The sequence below is a fragment of the Ascaphus truei genome, chromosome 2 (genome assembly GCF_040206685.1).
Source record: "Ascaphus truei isolate aAscTru1 chromosome 2, aAscTru1.hap1, whole genome shotgun sequence".
Classification (NCBI taxonomy): Eukaryota; Metazoa; Chordata; class Amphibia; order Anura; family Ascaphidae; genus Ascaphus; species Ascaphus truei.
The window spans coordinates 355,295,327-355,315,652 of NC_134484.1; the positions used below are offsets into that span (position 1 = coordinate 355,295,327).

At 46.6% G+C, this 20,326-nt stretch overlaps 1 protein-coding gene across 2 annotated transcripts in view; it reads right to left on the reverse strand.

The window, feature by feature from the left end:
- Nucleotides 1–20,326, reverse strand: part of TBC1D5 (TBC1 domain family member 5) — a 600,469-nt gene that overhangs the window by 355,604 nt on the left and 224,539 nt on the right. For both annotated transcript variants that reach the window (XM_075586906.1, XM_075586905.1), the window contains exon 4: nucleotides 15,869–15,935. In XM_075586906.1, the coding sequence (XP_075443021.1) occupies nucleotides 15,869–15,935 (67 nt within the window). The remainder of the gene's footprint in view (nucleotides 1–15,868; nucleotides 15,936–20,326) is intronic.

A 20,326-nucleotide genomic window follows, 5' to 3' on the forward strand; every position in this document is an offset into this window, starting at 1 on the left:
ATGTGTGTGTGTGTGTATACATGTGTGTGTGTACATTTGTGTGTATACATGTTTGTGTGTGTATACACGTGTGTATGTGTGTGTGTGTGTATACATGTGTGTGTATACATGTGTGTGTGTATACATTATGTGTATGTATACATGTGTGTGTGTGTACGTGTGTGTGTGTGTACATGTGCGTGTGTGTATGTCTCCATGTGTGTGTGTATGTCTCCATGTGTGTGTGTACGTGTACATGTGTGTGAGTATACGTGTACATGTGTGTGTGTGTGTACGTGTCTACGTGTACATGTGTGTGTGTGTCTACGTGTACATGTGTGTGTGTCTACGTGCGTGTGTATACGTGTGTGTGTGTGTGTCTACGTGTGTGTCTACGTGTGTGTGTGTATACGTGTGTGTGCGTATACGTGTGTATGTGTGTCTACGTGTGTGTGTGTGTCTACGTGTGTGTGCGTATACGTGTGTGTGTGTGTCTACGTCTGTGTGTGTGTCTACGTGTGTGTGTGTGTGTACACGTGTGTCTACGTGTGTGTTTGTACGTGTGTGTTTGTACGTGTGTGTGTGTGTGTGTGTGTGTGTGTGTGTGTATACGTGTGTGTACGTGTGTGTGTGTGTAAACGTGTGTGTCTGTGTGTATACGTGTGTGTCTGTGTGTATACGTGTGTGTCTGTGTGTATACGTGTGTGTCTGTGTGTATACGTGTGTGTCTGTGTGTATACGTGTGTGTCTGTGTGTATAGGTGTGTGTGTGTGTGTATAGGTGTGTGTGTGTGTGTGTATAGGTGTGTGTCTGTGTGTATAGGTGTGTCTGTGTGTCTACGTGTGTCTACGTGTTTCTTTGTGTCTACGTGTGTCTGTGTGTCTACGTGTGCCTGTGTGTATACGTGTGTGTGTGTATACGTGTGTCTGTATAGGTGTGTGTGTGTGTGTGTGCGTGTGTGTCTGTCTACGTGTGTGTGTGTCTGTCTACATGTGTGTGTGTGTCTACATGTGTGTGTCTGTGGACGTGTGTGTGTGCCTACATGTGTGTGTGTGTGTGTGTGTGCCTACATGTGTGTGTGTGCGCGGTCTCTGTGTGTGTGTGTCTCTGTGTATGTGTATGTGTATGTGTATATATATATATATATATATATATATATATATATATATATATATATATATATATATATTAGTGTGTGTGTGTGTATGGAGGGTTGAGGCTGGCAATGAAGGAATGGGGGGGTGTGGGGGGAGAGCTGCTTACCTTGCAGTCGGCAGCATGTTCCTCGAGGTGAGGCCTCCTGCAGGGCGGGAGCCCCCCCGCTGCCTCCGGCTCGAGGTGAGGCCTCCTGCAGGGCGGGAGCCCCCGAGCCCCCCCGCTGCCCTCCGGCTCGAGGTGAGGCCTCCTGCAGGGCGGGAGCCCCCCCGCTGGCCTCCGGCTCGAGGTGAGGCCTCCTGCAGGGCGGGAGCCCCCCCCCGCAGCCCCCCGGCTCGAGGTGAGGCCTCCTGCAGGGCGGGAGCCCCCCCCCGCTGCCTCCGGCTCGAGGTGAGGCCTCCTGCAGGGCGGGAGCCCCCCCGCCGCTGCCCACCGGCTCGAGGTGAAGCCTCCTGCAGGGCGGGAGCCCCCCCGCTGCCCTCCGGCTCGAGGTGAGGCCTCCTGCAGGGCGGGAGCCCCCCCGCTCGAGGTGAGGCCTCCTGCAGGGCGGGAGCCCCCCCGCTGCCCTCCGGCTCGAGGTGAGGCGGCGGTGCCGAGGAGCGTTGCAGGCGGCGCCGGGTAGGCTGGTCTTTGCTGTGAGGGGGGTGGGAGAGGTGAGCCGGTGCCGAGGAGCGTGCGGCGAGGCCCGTGGGTATGCTGCCTCACCCATCCGGCCGCTCCCACGTGGATGTGAGGCGGGAGGCAGCGTGTTGTGGCCGCTCCCCCGCGTGTGTCCCGGGCGCTCGCTCCGCTCCCCCGCTGACTGTAGCGGCGCCGGGGTGTGAGCTTGGGGGGGGGGGGGGGTGTGAGCTTGGGGGGGGGGGGGGGGGTGAGCTTGGGGGGGGGGTGTGTGAGCTTGGGGGGGGTAAGGTGTGTGTGAGCTTGGGGGGGTGGGAATGTGTGTGTGTGTGTGTGTGTGTGTGTGTGTGTGTGTGTGTGTGTGTGTGTGTTTTTTTTTTTTTTTTTTTTTTTTGTGGACCTTTGGCCCGTCACTCCGCCTCAGGGGCGGGCCAAGGGGGTGGTGTGAGTGTGTGAGGCCAATGAGAGGTGTGCGGGGCGGGCGGCCCAAGGGACCAATGAGATTGCCGCTAGGGACACCGGACATCCAGGCAGGCAAACATACAGTGCTTTCACTAATATAGTATAAGATATATATATAGATATATATATATATATATAGATATATATATATATATATATATATATATATATATATGACACACACACACACACACACACACAGTTGGGTCCGGAAATAATTGGACATTGACACAATTTTCCTAATTTTGGTTCTGTACACAGCCATAATGGTTTTGAAATGAAACAACCGAGATGCAATAGAAGTGCAGACTTTCAGCTTTAATTCAAGGGGTTGAACAAAAATATCGTATGAAACTGAAATCGCAACCATTTTCATACACAGTCCCCTTATTTTAGGGGCTCAAATGTAATTGGACAAATTAACACAATCATAAATAAAATGTTAATTTTTAATACTTTGTCGAGAATCTTTTGCAGGCAATGACTGCTTGAAGTCTGGAATGTATGGACATCACCAAACGCTGGGTTTCCTCCTTTGTGATGCTTTGCCAGGCCTTTACTGCAGCTGTCTTCAGTTGTTGTTCGTTCATGGGTCTTTCTGCCTTAAGTTTTGTCTTCAGCAAGTGAAATGCATGCTCGATCGGGTTGAGATCAGGTGATTGACTTGGCCATTGCAGAATATTCCTGAGGAAGTCCTGTTCTGGACGAAACGCGTTGCTCTACTCTTCATTTGTGACATTTATATAGCTTATTCAGAGGAGCCAGAGGTGAAGTTGTAGCTCTCTATCCGGACGCGGAGGGAGAGATCCCCTACCACTCACCACCTTACCACTCCCCCTGCTTTTATTTCCTTTTAGAAGCCATTGGTTTCTTTGTTTTATATTTCTGCTTTGTTTGTTTTGTACCTTTATAGTTTGTTCTTTTCTGTTTTAATAAAATTTTAATCCCATAGACCACAGTGTCCCATAGTCTGCCTTCACCCCTCCATTAGTTGTAAGGGGAACCCCAAAAGAAAAAACAGAAGTGAAAAGATACCCCTACTAGTGTATACTCACACTGGCCCGTGTGAGTATTTTGTTATATCGCTTTTTACTCCCCTTCACCTCAAACATCAGGTGACTCCCAGGTTATGCACACACCACTATCTGCAATTATTTGCTAGATATCTACAGACATCAACATCTGAAGCCCTGTATTAACCTCTTAAACGGGCAATATCAAGATTCCGCGATAGGAGAACACTCACATTGGCCCGTGTGAGTGCTTGAGTATACCATTGTATTGCAATTGTTTATTGTTTTATTACCCTTCCCTACAGCTGCTGTATATTTTTATTGATCTAATCACCTTTTCATTTCCACGAGAGGTAAACCTCCTGGAGGGAGAAAACCATCCAACGAGGAAAGCGGAAGGCACAACGAGGAGAGAAGTCACGACCGTAGAAGAACCCATCCTCCAAAGAAGAAAAGCAATCCAAAGAAACCTTGACGTGATAGAACTTACACAAGGCCGTGTAAGTTATTTATTCTTTTATCTTCCCACCTACATACACATCACTGTATGTGCGCCTCCCATAGATGTAGTTCGCTCCATAGACTGTCGCCTCAATAGAGGTGTCTCCTATCACATCGATCACCAGTCTAATAGGACATATTATTAACTGCCCTTTTCCTGAAACTGTGCTCCCCCATCTTTTCTTGTATTTTATTGCAATATGTTTTGGGTCATTGTCCATCTGTAAAGAGATGCACCGTCTAATCAACTTCGCTTAATTTGGCTGAATCTGAGCAGACAATATATCCCTATACACTTCAGAATTCATCTGGCTGCTTCTGTCTTCTGTCACATCATCAATAAACACTAGTGACCCAGTGCCATTGTAAGCCATGCATGCCCATGCCATCACACTTCCTCCACCGTGTTTCACAGATGATGTGGTATGCTTCGGATCATGAGCCGTTCCAAGCCTTCTCCATACTTTTTCTTCCCATCATTCTGGTACAGGTTGATCTTAGTTTCATCTGTCCAAAGAATGCTGTTCCAGAACTGGGCTGGCATTTTTAGATATTGTTTGGCAAAGTCTAATCTGGCCTTTCTATTCTTGAGGCTTATGAATGGTTTGCACCTTGTGGTGAACCCTCTGTATTTGCTCTCGTGAAGTCTTCTCTTTATGGTAGACTTGGATAATGATATGCCTACCTCCTGGAGAGTGTTCTTCACTTGGCTGGATGTTGTGAAGGAGTTTTTCTTTAGCATGGAAAGGATCCTACGATCATCAACCACTGTTGTCTTCCATGGACGTCCAGGCCTTTTTGTGTCGCAGAGCTCACCAGTGCGTTCTTTTTTTTCTCAGAATGTACCAAACTGTTGATTTGGCCACTCCTAATGTTCCTGCTATCTCTCTGATGGATTTTCTTTTTTTGCAGCCTAAGGATGCCCTATTTCACTTGCATTGAGAGCTCCTTTGACCTCATGTTGTGGGTTCACAGCAACAGCTTCCAAATGCGAATGCCACACCTGGAATCAACTCCAGACCTTTTATCTGCTTAATTGATGATGAAATAACGAAGGAATAGCCCACACCTGTCCATGAAACAGCTTGAGTCAATTGTCCAATTACTTTTGGTCCCTTGAAAAAGAGGGGGCTACATATTAAAGAGATGTAATTCCTAAACCCTTCCTCCAATTTGAATGTGAATACCCTCAAATTAAAGCTGATAGACTGCACTTTAAGCCAATATTCATTATTTAACTGTAACTTGAATTTATTTTGGTACACAGTCGAAATAACAAAACTTGTATCAGTGTCCAATTATTTCCGGACCTAACTGTATATATTTTGTGTGGGTGTGTGTCTGTGTGTGCGGTCACCTGTGTCTACTTTGCATCTGTGGATTTAAATCTGATTTTTCAAGTATATCATATGAAGATAAAAACACAAAAGAATTTGACGACGTTTGTCAAATAGTTGTGTACAGAGTTACAAATCCTTTCCCATTGACCCTTACCAGAGAAAGGAAATGGGCTGGGTCTGGCTTTCAGCTAAAAATAAAGGAGAATAGGAATCAATGCAAAAGTGGAGCAAATCTGGGACAAAACAATTGCATCATATGTATCAAATTAAATGTAACGGGTATTCCTTATCTGGTCGACCCACCCAATCTCATATTGGCCCCTGTGGTCTATCCAGCCCCCATTACATGGTCGTGTCTGGTGGTGCACCTGTTGGAAACAGGACTCCTGAGTCTCCCGCATGATGGTGTTCGGGGATTGTCAACCCAAACAGGCAGCTGAGGTAGTGTGTGCGAGTCCTACCTATATCACGTGCACCGCCTCCACCTCATCAGGATCTCTGCGTCCGCAGGGAGATGGTTCTGATGAGGAACTTCTCTGTGGGCCATCCTCTGTAGAGTAACTCCAGACTCACACATGAGGGTATCTTTTATCAAGAGCATATTTATTGTTCGTATATGGGCCAGCTGCCCCTCACAGCCAGCTTCTTAGCCGCACATTTCGTTCTGCTGTCCCTTTGAAAGGTACGACCTCCCAATGGAGTGGGATCCCCTCTCCCCGTAGGGAGATCACCCCTGTGCCAGGTCCCTGGACACAGTGTAGGCCTTGTTGCTTGTTAACCTTGAACTGGGCCACTAGTTACTGCACTAGTGGGCCCCGCACCCTCAAGTCTCAACCCAGACTTGTTCCTTTGTCCAACAACTAACTTTGGGCAGTGCTGTGCCTTATATACCTCAGGAAACAGGCACATCTCTGATGTCACTAACTGTGGACTCAGAGTATGTAGCCACTCCCTTCCATACATATGACACCTCACCAGGGTGTGAGGGCAAACCTCCATAATTACTGCTGGCAACCCTGTAACTTACCAGGTTTACTGCCAGCATGAGAGGAAACTGCAGATCATTTTACAGCATGGCTACATAAAAAAATCCTATTAGTTTCAATGGAACTGTTTGCTTTAATACATATGGTGCAGATTCTTTGCCACAGAATTGTTCAACTTTTGCCTTGATGCATATGACCCAAACTGCATTCAAACAGGCATTGCGGCCCAAGCAAGGAGCTTCAATATACCATTAATTTCAGCTCTGGGGAACCCCTGCTTCCGGAAATACCTCCATAGGGAGTTTTGGGTAGTCTTTCCGGCTCAGTTACCAGGGTTCACATAATGGCCGATTTTCAAAGCTCTCGTGCCCTGCGGGTCAATAGGAAGCCATGTCGTCATCTGGTGGGGCTTCTTATTTGCCCACGTGACGCGGGAGCTTTAAACTTGCAGGAGATACCGGCACCCCCTTCGGTGGTAAGTTTCTCTGGAAGCAGATGGGAGACACCCTGCTTCAATCCTATGCAATAAAGGGGGGTATGGTTTGGATTGCTCCTTAAATACAATAAAATCATATCTTTATTCAGCATATTGAAACAAACACAGTAAAACCTCAAGGGATAATACAATCTTTAATGCAAGCAAAAGAATATTCATTGACTTCAGGAGATCTATGTTCTTACTAATGAAGATATTAACATTGTCCTATCTACTTGAGAAAATCTCAAATTAGATATCAACAAACAATGTTTAATACTCTTCTGAATAACACTTTAATCTCTCCTTTGTTCAAGTTTTCTTCTGGGGATTGTAAATCTCCACCAATCATCATATAAAAAGGCTCTTTAGTGAGACCTTCACAGGAAATGTGTTGTAATAGCTGACAACAGTGAATTCTAAAACACAATTCTTTTAAATATTCAAGGTTTTAATTTATTTTAATTTTTTTAAATAATGTCTTAACTTTAACCATTGCAACACCAGCTGTGACTGTGTTTATAGTATTACATAATCAAGTCTCACATACTGTATAGTGGGTTATTTTTTTTAAATTGCTATAGTGCACATTGAGGCACTACCGCACAGCAACTCCCATTGACTTAAAATGCCATTACCTCTTGGAATAAAAATAAATAAAATGTCTGTTTAAAGGTCCCTCTGACCAATAGGAAGCTGCTTGTCATCCCTTGAGGTTTCCTATTGACACAGATAGGGCGGGACTTTTAAACAGATACCGTTATCACCTTCAGAGGTAAGTATCTCTGGAAGCAGGAGGTCCGCAGAGAGTTAGAATTAAAATGTCAAAGATTTCTAAAACCCTCAAAAGTTTAAAGCAGCAGTTCAAGCTGCCGTTTGAAATGTTTTATTATTTTTTTTCCATCAATACAATCTGCACACTAACAAGTGATTAGCTAAGTTGCCTATTGATCGGCAACGATTTGGCTCGGGGGTTCACTAAATCACTGTTAGTGCTGCAGAAGATTACCCAAGATGCAAGGTTCTGTGTGGAAGATCATGTGACCAGGCAGGCACTAGATACAATTGGTGCACTGCTAGAGAGAGGGCAAAAGGGGTGTGCCAGAGCCTGTCTCGGAAGAGGAAGGGGATGTGACTTTGTAAATGGTTGCTACATTATAATACATTAAAAATGTATTTAGAAATTGTTGGGTTTAAAAAAGAAAATGCTACAAGTATTTTCTCATAGTACAAAACTAATTTATTGAAAATGAAAAACCCACACATGTAGGATATTGCTTGAACGGCAGCTTTAAGTGAAATAGATTAAACTTTCATCATAAGCAGGGAGAGTTGGTCAGTATGATGAAACCAGATCATATACACTGGCGACACACTTTATTCGAGCTTGGCTAGTCCCACGAATTCGGGTATACCCGGGTGTATTGAGGTTTGTGACTGTTTTCTGCACGAGTGCATTGGGTTATTTTCAAGGCAGGGATTGAAGCATTTTATTCCCGCTGGCTGCAATACTGCACAGTATATATATATATATACTGCATTACAATTCATGAATTTATGCCATCTGGTAGACACGCGAAGCATTGCAGCCTATTAAATCCTAATCATTATCATTTAACAGATCAGCCGCCCGTCAGCCAGGCATGAACCCAGGCTGGGAAGGCAAACGCAACGGGGCTTGTCAGAGGTGAGGAGCGGCGCATTCCAGGTATCTGCCAGGTACATACTGGGTATTTGCTCGAATAAAGTGTGTCGGTGCAGTACATTCCACGTTACACGTTACATATTACACAGCATGCAGCAGTTTTAACCTAAGAAGCCATTCGAATCAACAGCAAAATACCTTTTTGACTATACTGGTTCTTCAAAGTACAGTAGCTAGATCTTTAGTTTAGTACTGCAAACCATGGGGCCACTCACTAAACTGAATACTTGTACATGTCAAACCAATCGATACGTACAGACAGACAATAAGTAGAATTGATGTGTTCAATAAGTCTTTTCAGTACAGAAACACTGCATCAGTACATAACACATTTGCATACACTGTGACAAAACGGATATATGACATGGGGTATCACCCGTCCCCCTTTTGCCGGGACAGTCCCGGTTTTTCGAGAGCTGTCCCGGTTTCCTGTGTGTCCCGGAAATGTCCCGGGTTTTCCTCAATGTGTCCCCGTTTTTTTTTTTTTGTCGCCGGCGGTACGCGAGTAAGCTGTGGTGCGCTGTGCGTGGTGCGCGAGTCTGCGGCGGCGCGGAGGAGGAGACTGCAGCAGCCCGGCTGGTAAGTATTTATTTTTTAATGCCAGGGTTTGGGCTTGTGTTACGTGGAAAATGGGTCTTGCTGATTGGATGCGGCCCGGCATTGTACAAAGTTCCGCCCACCCCTGGCAGTTTCCTACCTTGTTGGCCAATCCCCTGCGTCCCGGCATTAAGCCCCGCCCCCGCATCATCCTTCACCAAGGCCCGGCATGTGGGAATGGATGGAAGGAAGGGTGCCGTGGGGGGCTGGGGGGGCAGGGCCAGGGTGCCTGGGGGCGGGGGGAAGGGCCAGCGTGCCTGGGGGGAGGGGGCAGGACCAGGGTGCCTGGGGGGGGGTCAGGACCAGGGTGCCTGGGGGCGGGGCTTCCGCTTCCTGCGGCAGAGCACACGTGTGTGTCTCTGCCCGCGGCTCCTGGCTCCTCTGAACGATGTCTCCCTCCCTCTGCCCACCCGGGGTGATATGAGGTGGGTTTTTGATCCTTTGCCTCCTGTCCTGGCGCTCTCTTCCCCTACGGTCCCCTTGGTGCGGGAGATGGGCGCGGGCAGTGATGGCTGCGCTTTGTCCCCCCATTCTGCCCCGGGAACCCGTGGCTGCCCGCCGGGGGAGGGGGGGCGGCAGTTTGTACCTTTGCGTCTCAGCGCTCCTATCCACCCCCCCCCCCCCTTGGTGCGGGAGATGGGCGCGGGGGAGGGTGCAGGAGGAGGCGGGGAGCCGCCTGCTCCTGGCTGCCTCTGTCTGTACGCCACTGTGTGTGTGTACCAGTGTGTGTACCAGTGTGTGTACGTGTGTGTGTGTGTGTACCAGTGTGTGTACGTGTGTGTGTGTACCAGTGTGTGTACCAGTGTATGTGTACCAGTGTGTGTGTGTGTGTGTACCAGGGTGTGTACCTGTATGTGTGTGTGTGTACGTGTGTGTACCAGTGTGTGTACCCTCCCCCTCCCTCTCCCTCTCCTCCTCCCTCTCCCTCTCCCCCTCTCCCTCCCCCCCCTCTCCCTCTCTCCTTCCCCCTCTCCTCCTCCCCCTCTCCCCCTCTCTCCCTCCCTCTCTCTGTCTCTCTCACCCTCTCTCTCTGTCTCTCTCACCCTCTCTCTCTCTCTTTGTCTCTCTCACCCTACCTGTCTTATCTTAACTGCCGTATACCTACACCGAAGTAACCTACCCTTCTTTCTTCCAGATCTGACTTAAGTTTCACGCGGGAGACATCGGAAGACAGGTAGGGAACACCTCCCCTCCAGTATAGTACCTTGAGAGACTGCGGATCAGGTAAGATCCCAGGCGGGATTGCTTCTTTAGAAATTGTTAAGAGGGGGCATCCTGACACTGGTTAAGGGGTTCAGAATCACAACTATGTAACAAGGACTAATGGTAGTAAAGTATAAGTGTACGGCAATAAATAAACTGTTATGTAAAAAAAAAAAAATGTCCCGGTTTTTCATTTTCAAAATCTGGTCACCCTAGGTATCACTAAAGGCACACTTGTGAGCACGTGACTCGTATATGTGACAAGGGTCAATACACACAGCTACAGTAACTAGCTGACCTACTTTTCACTCAAGCAGGGTCCTCACATGAGTAATATCTCCCCTCAATCCATCACAATATATATCTTAAATCACTGCCATCACCAAAAATGTACGTCAAGTTGTACTTGCAGGGTTTTTGGTTTCCGAAGAAAAATATGTAATTAAAAATCTATTGTAGCAAAATGTGAAACCACTCTGCAAAACGTGCAAAACGTGCAAAGTTCAATTGGAACCTAAAAGACAATACTTATTACATTTTAGATTGAATATACAAAAATGAGTACAGTACAGTGCTTAGTTACAGAAAATAAGATTGCAGGAAACATACAGTACAATATATGCAGACAGTTAATCAAATAAAAGGTTAAAGACAGGATTTCTATATGTTACCACATTACAATATCTGATTCCTTCCAAAGAGGTCTTTGGAAAATGAAAGCTGAGAATTCATATATCAAATATTCGTATATTCATATCCCAACTGCATGGTTTTTATCCTAAAATCCGTCAGCATTAAACTCAGAATAAGCCTACCTTCTGGGCATGTTCTTAACCCACCCCGCAGTGACACCTTTATGGCTTGAGGTTAAAAATAACTTTCCTTTCGAATCAAAAGGTGCCTGAATATAGAAAATGGCCCATATCTTTATCCCCGTAGCTACTAGAATATTACAACTCATTCAACTTGTCAGGGTGAGTTTGCCGCATACAAATAGACTATTTATCAGGGGATTAACCAAGTATGGGAGACAAACGGATATCTGACCATTGCATCCTCAGAATCATGAATTGTTTAGTATAATTTAATTTGTCTGATCGCAAATGTTAGAAAGATATATTTGTAATTCTCGTGAATTTTTGTCTGACTTCTAGATATCTTTATATTTAGCAAAACAAGAAAAAACACAAAAGCGCACCAAGATGAGAGATAGATATTGTATTAGCAACAAATAATAAAATTAGTAACTTACATATAAAATTTCTTTAATAATCCCCGATTCTGGTGTCTATCACAGGAGTAGGGCATCACATAGGAAGTATGAAGGGTAATCTCAGTTCTGAGAGATCAGACCCGCGCGCTGGGGCTGTCTCTGTTCACTCTCCTGTCCTCCACGTGTGGTAGCGTGGTGCGGAGTGTCGCGCGCATGCGCAGGAACCGGGGCCTTCAATAGGTGTCCTTAGGATGCCTGTCCATTTTTGATAGCATAGAAACGATCGGAAATAAGCAGGAACGGTACACTTGAGTGTGTACTGGTGGTGGGTAGTAAAACCGCCAGCCACAACAGTCGCGACGCGTTTCGTTTAACAAAGTAAACTTCTTCAGGCGCGCGGGTCTAATCTCTCAGAACTGAGATTACCCTTCATACTTCCTATGTGATGCCCTACTCCTGTGATAGACACCAGAATCGGGGATTATTAAAGAAATTTTATATGTAAGTTACTAATTTTATTATTTGTTGCTAATACAATATCTATCTCTCATCTTGGTGCGCTTTTGTGTTTTTTCTTGTTTTGCTGATATTGGTATCACCATCGGGGTTCCGGTGGAGACCACATTTGGAGGTGGGGGAGACACCTCATAAACACAGAAGCAGCAAGAGAACTGAGAGGGACCAACACTCCAAGTTTAAAGAGCCAGAGCGCGGACTGAACTTTTCATCTTTATATTTAGTACTAGCTGATATACCCGGCGTTGCCCGGAGGCCGTGAGGGGGGGGCGTGAAAGGCAGGGGGGGGCGTGAAAGGCTGGGGGGGGGCGTGAAAGGCAGGGGGGGCGTGAAAGGCAGGGGGGGGCGTGAAAGGCAGGGGGGGGCGTGAAAGGCAGGGGGGGGCGTGAAAGGCAGGGGGGGGCGTGAAAGGCAGGGGGGTGGCGTGAAAGGCAGGGGGGGGGCGTGAAAGGCAGGGGGGGCGTGAAAGGCAGGGGGGGCGTGAAAGGCAGGGGGGGGGCGTGAAAGGCAGGGGGGTGGCGTGAAAGGCAGGGGGGGCGTGAAAGGCAGGGGGGGGGCGTGAAAGGCAGGGGGGGGGCGTGAAAGGCAGGGGGGGGCGTGAAAGGCAGGGGGGGGCGTGAAAGGCAGGGGGGGGCGTGAAAGGCAGGGGGGGCGGCCGGAGGCCATGAGGGGGGGCGTGAAAGGCAGGGGGGGGGCGTGAAAGGCAGGGGGGGGCGTGAAAGGCAGGGGGGGGCGTGAAAGGCAGGGGGGGGGCGTGAAAGGCAGGGGGGGGGGCGTGAAAGGCAGGGGGGGGGCGTGAAAGGCAGGGGGTGGCGTGAAAGGCAGGGGGGGGCGTGAAAGGCAGGGGGGGCGTGAAAGGCAGGGGGGGCGTGAAAGGCAGGGGGGGCGTGAAAGGCAGGGGGGGGGCGTGAAAGGCAGGGGGTGGCGTGAAAGGCAGGGGGGGCGTGAAAGGCAGGGGGGGCGTGAAAGGCAGGGGGGGCGTGAAAGGCAGGGGGGGGGCGTGAAAGGCAGGGGGGGGGGCGTGAAAGGCAGGGGGGGGCGTGAAAGGCAGGGGGGGGGCGTGAAAGGCAGGGGGGGGGCGTGAAAGGCAGGGGGGGGGCGTGAAAGGCAGGGAGGGGGCGTGAAAGGCAGGGGGGGGCGTGAAAGGCAGGGGGGGGCGTGAAAGGCGGGGGGGGCGTGAAAGGCGGGGGGCGTGAAAGGCGGGGGGGGCGTGAAAGGCGGGGGGGGCGTGAAAGGCGGTGGGGGCGTGAAAGGCGGGGGGGCGTGAAAGGCGGGGGGGGCGTGAAAGGCGGGGGGGGGCGTGAAAGGCGGGGGGGGCGTGAAAGGCGGGGGGGGCGTGAAAGGCGGGGGGGGTGAAAGGCAGGGGGGGGCGTGAAAGGCAGGGGGGGCGTGAAAGGCAGGGGGGGCGTGAAAGGCAGGGGGGGCAACACACACACAGTGTCACACACACACACAGTGTCACACACACACACACACACACACACACAGTGTCACACACACACACACAGTGTCTCACACACACACACACACACACAGTGTCACACACACACACACAGTGACACACACACACACACAGACGTCACCTAGAGCGACACCTACCTCTACTTCCGGCCGCCGCCATCTTTTCACTCGGCGCCGCGAGGGAAGAAGGGTGTCCTTCCGGGCGCGCCGCCATGTTAGGCACCGCGAGGGAGGAAGGACGTCCGCTGCCTGTTCCCCCGCCGGGGATGGAAATGAGGCGCCGCGAGGGAGGAAGGGGGTCCGCTGCCTGTTCCCCCGCCGGGGATGGAGATGAGGCGCCGCAAGGGAGAGGTGAGCGGAGGGAGACGTGAGCGGAGGAAGGGGAGAGATGAGCGCTGGGAGGGAGAGATGAGCGGCGGACCTCTACTGGCGCCGGGAGGAAGGGGGAGGGGAGAGATCCGGGAGGGGAGAGATGAGCGCCGGGAGGGGAGAGATGAGCGGCGGACCTCTACTGGCGCCGCGAGGGAGGAAGGGGGGGGGGAGAGAACCGGGAGGGGAGAGATGAGGGGAGGGAGAGATGAGCGCCAGAGAGAGAGAGGTGTGTGTGTGTGTGTGTGTGTGTGTGTGTGTGTGTGTGTGTGTGTGTGTGTGTGTGTGTGTGTGTGTGTGTGTGTGTGTGTGTGTGTGTGTGTCGTGAGCCAAGGGGGAAGAGTGGCAGTTGGGTGACGTCACACACAGCAATCTGATTGGCCAGAGGCTGAGGACCAATCAGATTCACCGCAGATAGCACTAACCTCACTAACCATTTCGATTTTATATATTAAGATAATTACACAGAAATTAACCGTTTTCCTGGACACGCCCTCTGGCGTTGTCCAGACCCTAGAGGAATTCCTTTTGTGTTATTTTAAAAGGTTTGTTGCCTATATCTACTGCCAGAAATAGTTGCGACTTCTGGGTTCAATCACACCGCTTTTCAAAATAGGCTGTGGCCCAGATAACCTCCCTTCTAGACAAACGCAGATAACCGGGCCATGTTGCTGACCCCTAATAAAAAAACAATACATGTGCAGTATATTTCAGCTGTATTTGTAACTCAAGTTAACAGTTTGTGTGCCAGTTTATTCAAATACTGACTATTTTCTGGCCTTATACAGGCATACCCCGCATTAACATATGCAATGGGACCGGAGCATGTATGTAAAGCGAAAATGTACTTAAAGTGAAGCACTACCTTTCCCCCACTTATCGATGCATGTACTGTACTGCAATCGTTATACACGGGCTTAACTGATGTAAATAACGCGTTTGTAACAGGCTCTATAGTCTCCCCGCATGCGCACAGCTTCGGTACAGGTAGGGAGTCGGTATTGCTGTTCAGGACGTGCTGACAGGCGCATGCGCGAGCTGCCATTTGCCTATTGGGCGATATGTACTTACTCGCGAGTGTACTTAAAGTGAGTGTACTTAAAGCGGGGTATGCCTGTACATGAGGTTTGTAACATGGAGGGCTGGGGAAGTCGCCCTGAAGAATGCAGGCTCTCCAAAACGAGCTAACCACACTAATATATTGAAAGGGTTAAAACACACGTGGCTGGTGCTTGGATAACAAAATAAAATTGATTGAGAGCTTTGAGTCCCATTGAAGCACAATATACAGTTCTTTTATTAGGGTCATTTTAAAATACATTTTTCATAGCATGAACTATAAAGACGTTTAACTTCAATTTAGCGATGGGGTAAAGTTAACTATGTAAAATGTAACTATTAGAGCCTTCAGTGTTAATTTAAAAAAAAAAAATGCTAATATTAAAAAGGATTTTACAAAGTCAAATGAATCACACTGCCTTGTATTATTATTTAAAATGTGCCAACATATTTCACAACTTTATCTTTGTAACAGGGGAAAGCTGTTGTGGTAGAGGCAGGAGGTACTGAAGATATCAAGAGGATTGTACAAAGGATTCCTTAAAGAAGTGCGTTTTCAAGTCATGTTTAAATGCGTGAATGGAGGGGGAGAGTCTGATGTTGTAGGGGAGGGAGCTTTAACTCATTACAAATATCACTGACATTTGTTCAATGTGCTCATGTGTAAATTGCACCTTTAAAACCGTCTGTGCAATAATCTCCCATTATCTACTAAAGCAAAATATCAATCTCGCCAGCACGAGGTAGGCGAGAATAATTTGCTAGATTTCGCCGTCAATTCCTATCTTGCAGTTTATTGATTAGCTTGGGAAATTTGCTCATTCATATATCAAATTTGCATATTGCATGGATTTGACGAGCCAGAGCAAAGGCACTACCAAGAAAGCACTTATTGCACAGTTAAGACACAGAATGAATAGAGAGAGTCTATTTTCAGTGATATTGCCAGTCACTGCTCCAAAAGTTCATTCCCGCACTTAAATTGATAAAACTGCAAATTAGACATTTAAAGAGTGTATGTTGTTACTTAATAAAATGTATTCTGCTGACAACAACTGAGACTTGTCAGTGCAAAATCGAACGCGTCAACGTTGAGGATACCTAAATTACACAATTTTAAGTTTTATCATACATTATTTTAATGCAAAATGTGGGTCACAAAAAGTTATACATAGATTAGATGAACTTGAAAGAGACTTTCAAAGAGTAAACCTACCTGTAGGATATAAATATGTGTTCTGAATCTGGGGCTGGAATGGTTCTTTTTTCTTCAGCAGACGTCCCTGCAAAGCATACAGAAGATGTTACACCTAAAGACTTATAAACCCTGGGCTAACATTCTAGCCCTGATCCTAATGAATAAATCCATACAACTTTAGACAGTCCGTAGTACGGGTGATAACATGTCACCGATTCAGAAAAAGTAGATGCTTAGGGCTGGGTCAGCCAACTCCAGTCCTCAAGGGCTGCCAACCGGTCCGATTTTCGGGATATCCCAGTGCTGAAGTAGGGATATCTTGAAAACCTGACCTGTTGGTGGCCCTTGATGACTGGAGTTGGCTGACCCTGGCTTAGGAGCATTTACAACTTAGGCCAAACAGGCACTGAAATCTGCTATATTGCAAAACATGCAAGTGTGCCATAGATTATAATAATATTTTGACATTTTTCATATATAGCGCTGCACACAGAATGTTTCAGGCACAAGTCCCTGCCCTGTAGATCTCACAGCCTAATTGTGATACCTGTGGCATAGGGAGATAGTGACACAAGGAGAGCACACTGGAATGTGAACTGTGTTCACTGGCTTCACAGGCAGTCACAGCACCACTGAGCTACGTACTTGGGATAGCGCTAATGCCAGAGAGTGCTCAAACAGTTTTTAATTCCATCTTATATTACATAATTACCACTACCAGTAACTGCTTCAAGTGACTGATACAAGGTTTGTTGGGAGCTAATAATGTACTTTGACTCACTAGAATGACACTTCAAGTGCACTATTGGTACTAGGAAGGAGACATTTCATTTGTAAATCATTAAAAACAAATTTTTGGAGAGAGCAATTTGATAACCGTTAACAAATGTTTACATTTATTTAGAAATTAATCACTTAAATGCTGTACAACATTTATTGAATTCGGAGCTAGTACTCTAATTTTACTGTTAATATATAATGGGTCTACAGTTTGTAAAGTCATGAGGCTACATATATATATATATACAGATGTATCAGGTTAAATTGTTCCCTCCAGATAGCATAACATATCCCATTATAACTCAGAATAGCAGAGCGTTTCCATAGAATTCTATAATAAATCACAAGATATCCCAATATATCAAACCAGAGAAAAGAATGACTCTAGCTACATCTGTATATTAATAGATTTGTACAATATGTAGTAGCGGTAAAAATGTGCACTTTATGTTGTTATTTCGTTTGTACCCTATGGCATCTCCAAGTGGAATGTGTGCAATACAGGGAATTACTGCTAGATTAATGCCTTGCAATTCTGACACAGATTTCTGGATTATTTAATAGAAAACATTTTAGCCTATAACTAAAACGAGAGATTGATTAAATTTGACAACAGATTGGAGTTGTGATACAGCTGCAGGTTTGACTTACGGAAAACAAATGCATTTAATGTGGAAAATAAGGATGTCATAAAACAAATGGCAAATTGTCTGCTAATATCTGAAAATAGGCTTTTTATTGGAGAACTATGTGATTTGGTTGCTGGAAGATTGATGTTGCAGATTGTATGTAGAGAAGACTTTGTATTCACTCATTTCACATATATATTTTTTTATAAAAATATTGGTGCAGTGTAAATTGGTGAAGCAAAATATAAAAAAGCCACCCTTATCCATTTCCAAGGCTGCTATGGCTTAATCACGGCAGTTTGGGAATATGAGCAGCATATTCCATCAGTCAGAACTGAACTTTAAAAAGCAGTCACATCTGTAAAGCTTTTGAAATAGATCTTGAGTGATGAAACAAACCTTAAAAGTGTAAGATCAACTCCTTACACTTTCATTGCTATACCTAAATATAATAATGCCGAACTCCCCCTTTAAAGCAGCAATCCACGCGGATTATTAGATGTATTTTCTTCAACACTTAGATGCATTGTCTCAATCAGAGGTCCTCTCACACCATAACTGCCCAAATATGTACTGTGGAGTACCCTTAGGTTAGCTGCTTGGACCCCACTCTCCCACTACAAGGATAATATGGCCTCTAGCAAAAATAATGCCGGCGAGCAAAGAAATAAAATATATTTCCTTCTTTATCTAAAACCACCTCTCTCCATACAGTATACAGTATGTAATATTTGATGTACATGCCAACAAATCACTTTCTACAATATCATTTAGCGAACAGAAATGATATTTATCTACATATCAATGAATACTTAATAAAGCTTACAACAGAAAAAAAGCACTTGGGTATAAATCATGAACCCTTTTCACATTCTGTTCTACGCAGAAAATGAGTCTTGAAGGACTGCAAATCAGGTTAATATAACAAATTGCTTCCGGCATGCTACATTATGCCTGTTTTGCTATGCAGACTTTATACTATTTAGGTTTCTTATTTAGACATCAGTTTCAAAAGTCAAGAGGTGTCACAGGTAATTAGAATTACAGTCATGGAATAATTATAGAACTTTGACTATAAAGCTAATAACTGGCTGGTGAAAGCAGAACCATTTATATTACAGGGCAGGAATTGGTAGGCCACATGATATACTGTACATTAAGCCATCAAAAACATTGCAGCTGCAGGTAAGAGCTTCCCCCTGCTGCGGCCAGCTGCTTGATGCGGGTGCTCTGATGGATACTGCCCCTCTCCTCCTCTTACACAGGGAACAAGTGATTAGCACAGGAGAGTAACAGACATTCAATATATATCAGCGCTCTGATATTAAGCAGCTGAGGGAGTGGGGGGAAGCTATAATCCATGCCAGCAACATCTTCACTCTCTCTGTACTGGTGAGTGGGAAGCCTGCAGTTGGGGCCCGCAAGTGAAGCCCCTGAGAGCCACCTGGGCTAGAGCAGTGTCTCCAAATGGTTGTTCGCGGACTGACAATTTTCTCAGGTCCACGAAGGATTCACGGCCAATTCCTCCACGTCCTGCCTATACCTCGGTCGGCGCCGGAAGTAACATCTGCCAAACTTGGCAACACTGTAGCTTCTGACGCAGCGGGACAAAGGTGAGCAGGCCTAACCCCTCTCCCTTTCCCCCTTCTCCCTCCCCCAGGTGAAATTCGAAGTGTGTGGGGATAAGGAGAGGGATTGAGTGAGAGGGAAGGGGGGTGAGTGAGAGGAAAGGGGATTGAGTGAGAGGGAAGGGGGTTGTGTGAGAGGGAAGGGGGTTGTGTGAGAGGGAAGGGGGTTGTGTGAGAGGGAAGGGGGTTGTGTGAGAGGGAAGGGGGTTGTGTGAGAGGGAAGGGGGTTGTGTGAGAGGGAAGGGGGTTGTGCGAGAGGGAAGGGGGTTGTGTGAGAGGGAAGGGGTGAGTGAGAGGTAAGGGGTGAGAGAGAGGGAAGGGGGTTGAGTAAATGTAACATGTTATTTGATTGTATTTTTCTTTTATCTATACATACATGTTAAAATGGCAGCCATAGTATTTACCAGTCCACCAATTTTATTTAATTTTTGTGCCAGTCCTCTTAACATAAGAGATTGGAGACCACTGGGCTGGAGGGATGCAGAGAGCAGCAATTAAGGAGGGGGGGGGGGGGGGGGGAGGATCCAGATTCCTGTGTTAACTTTGCTTGACTTTGTCTTTTTAAGTACGACATAACTTATTCTATGAAGAGGACAGATGGCAAAGGAAAGGTTGATACAACCCTCCTTTGCACTCACACCTGTAATATTAAGTACAGTACACGGAATGATCAACAAGTAGTTTGTCCCTCACAGCATATAACCTAATCTTTACCCCTTTGGTTAAGTGTACAATTCTCAGATATCCCCTCTCCTCTGCTGAATGGTGGGCAGAAACAGACTGTTTCCAGTAAACAAACGGAAACTTCTTTTTCAAATATTACATAATATAATTGCAAAAGTTTAACCATTTCAGAAATATGTATCAGTAAACACACAAGTATTATTGCATCCACTGTTCTTGTTTTGTGTTAAAAGATGTATTTAAGGAATATCAATGAGAGAAGAGTGGAGAGCGAGTGGAGAGCCAGCACTCACTAAATGAGGAAGAAACTCGCCCAAATGAATTGGTCTATCAGTGCATGAGAAACAGGAGTCCCAGCAGCTAAACAAATACAGATACAGAAAAGTGGGTTCACCTCCACAACTCAATAAAATCATTCAGGAGATTCACCCATAAACTGTACTTTGCAATACCTTTATTCTTGTGGGCAGAAAAGATAAATCAACCATTAACAGGTAAGATACTATTAGGTTACGCGCCCCTCAATGTTCCAACAACATTATGGGCCCTTCTGATCACTTTGGGGATATGAAGAACCTCAGAGCAACATAAGGTTACTTTAGGTAAGCAGTGGCCAACTCCAATCTTCAAGGAGCTACCAACACGTCAGGTTCAGGATAGTCGAGACTGAGCCACCTGTGCTGAAGCAGGGATATCCTGAAAACCTAACCTGTTGGTAGAGAATTGGAGTGGAGCACCACTGCTTTAGGTCATCC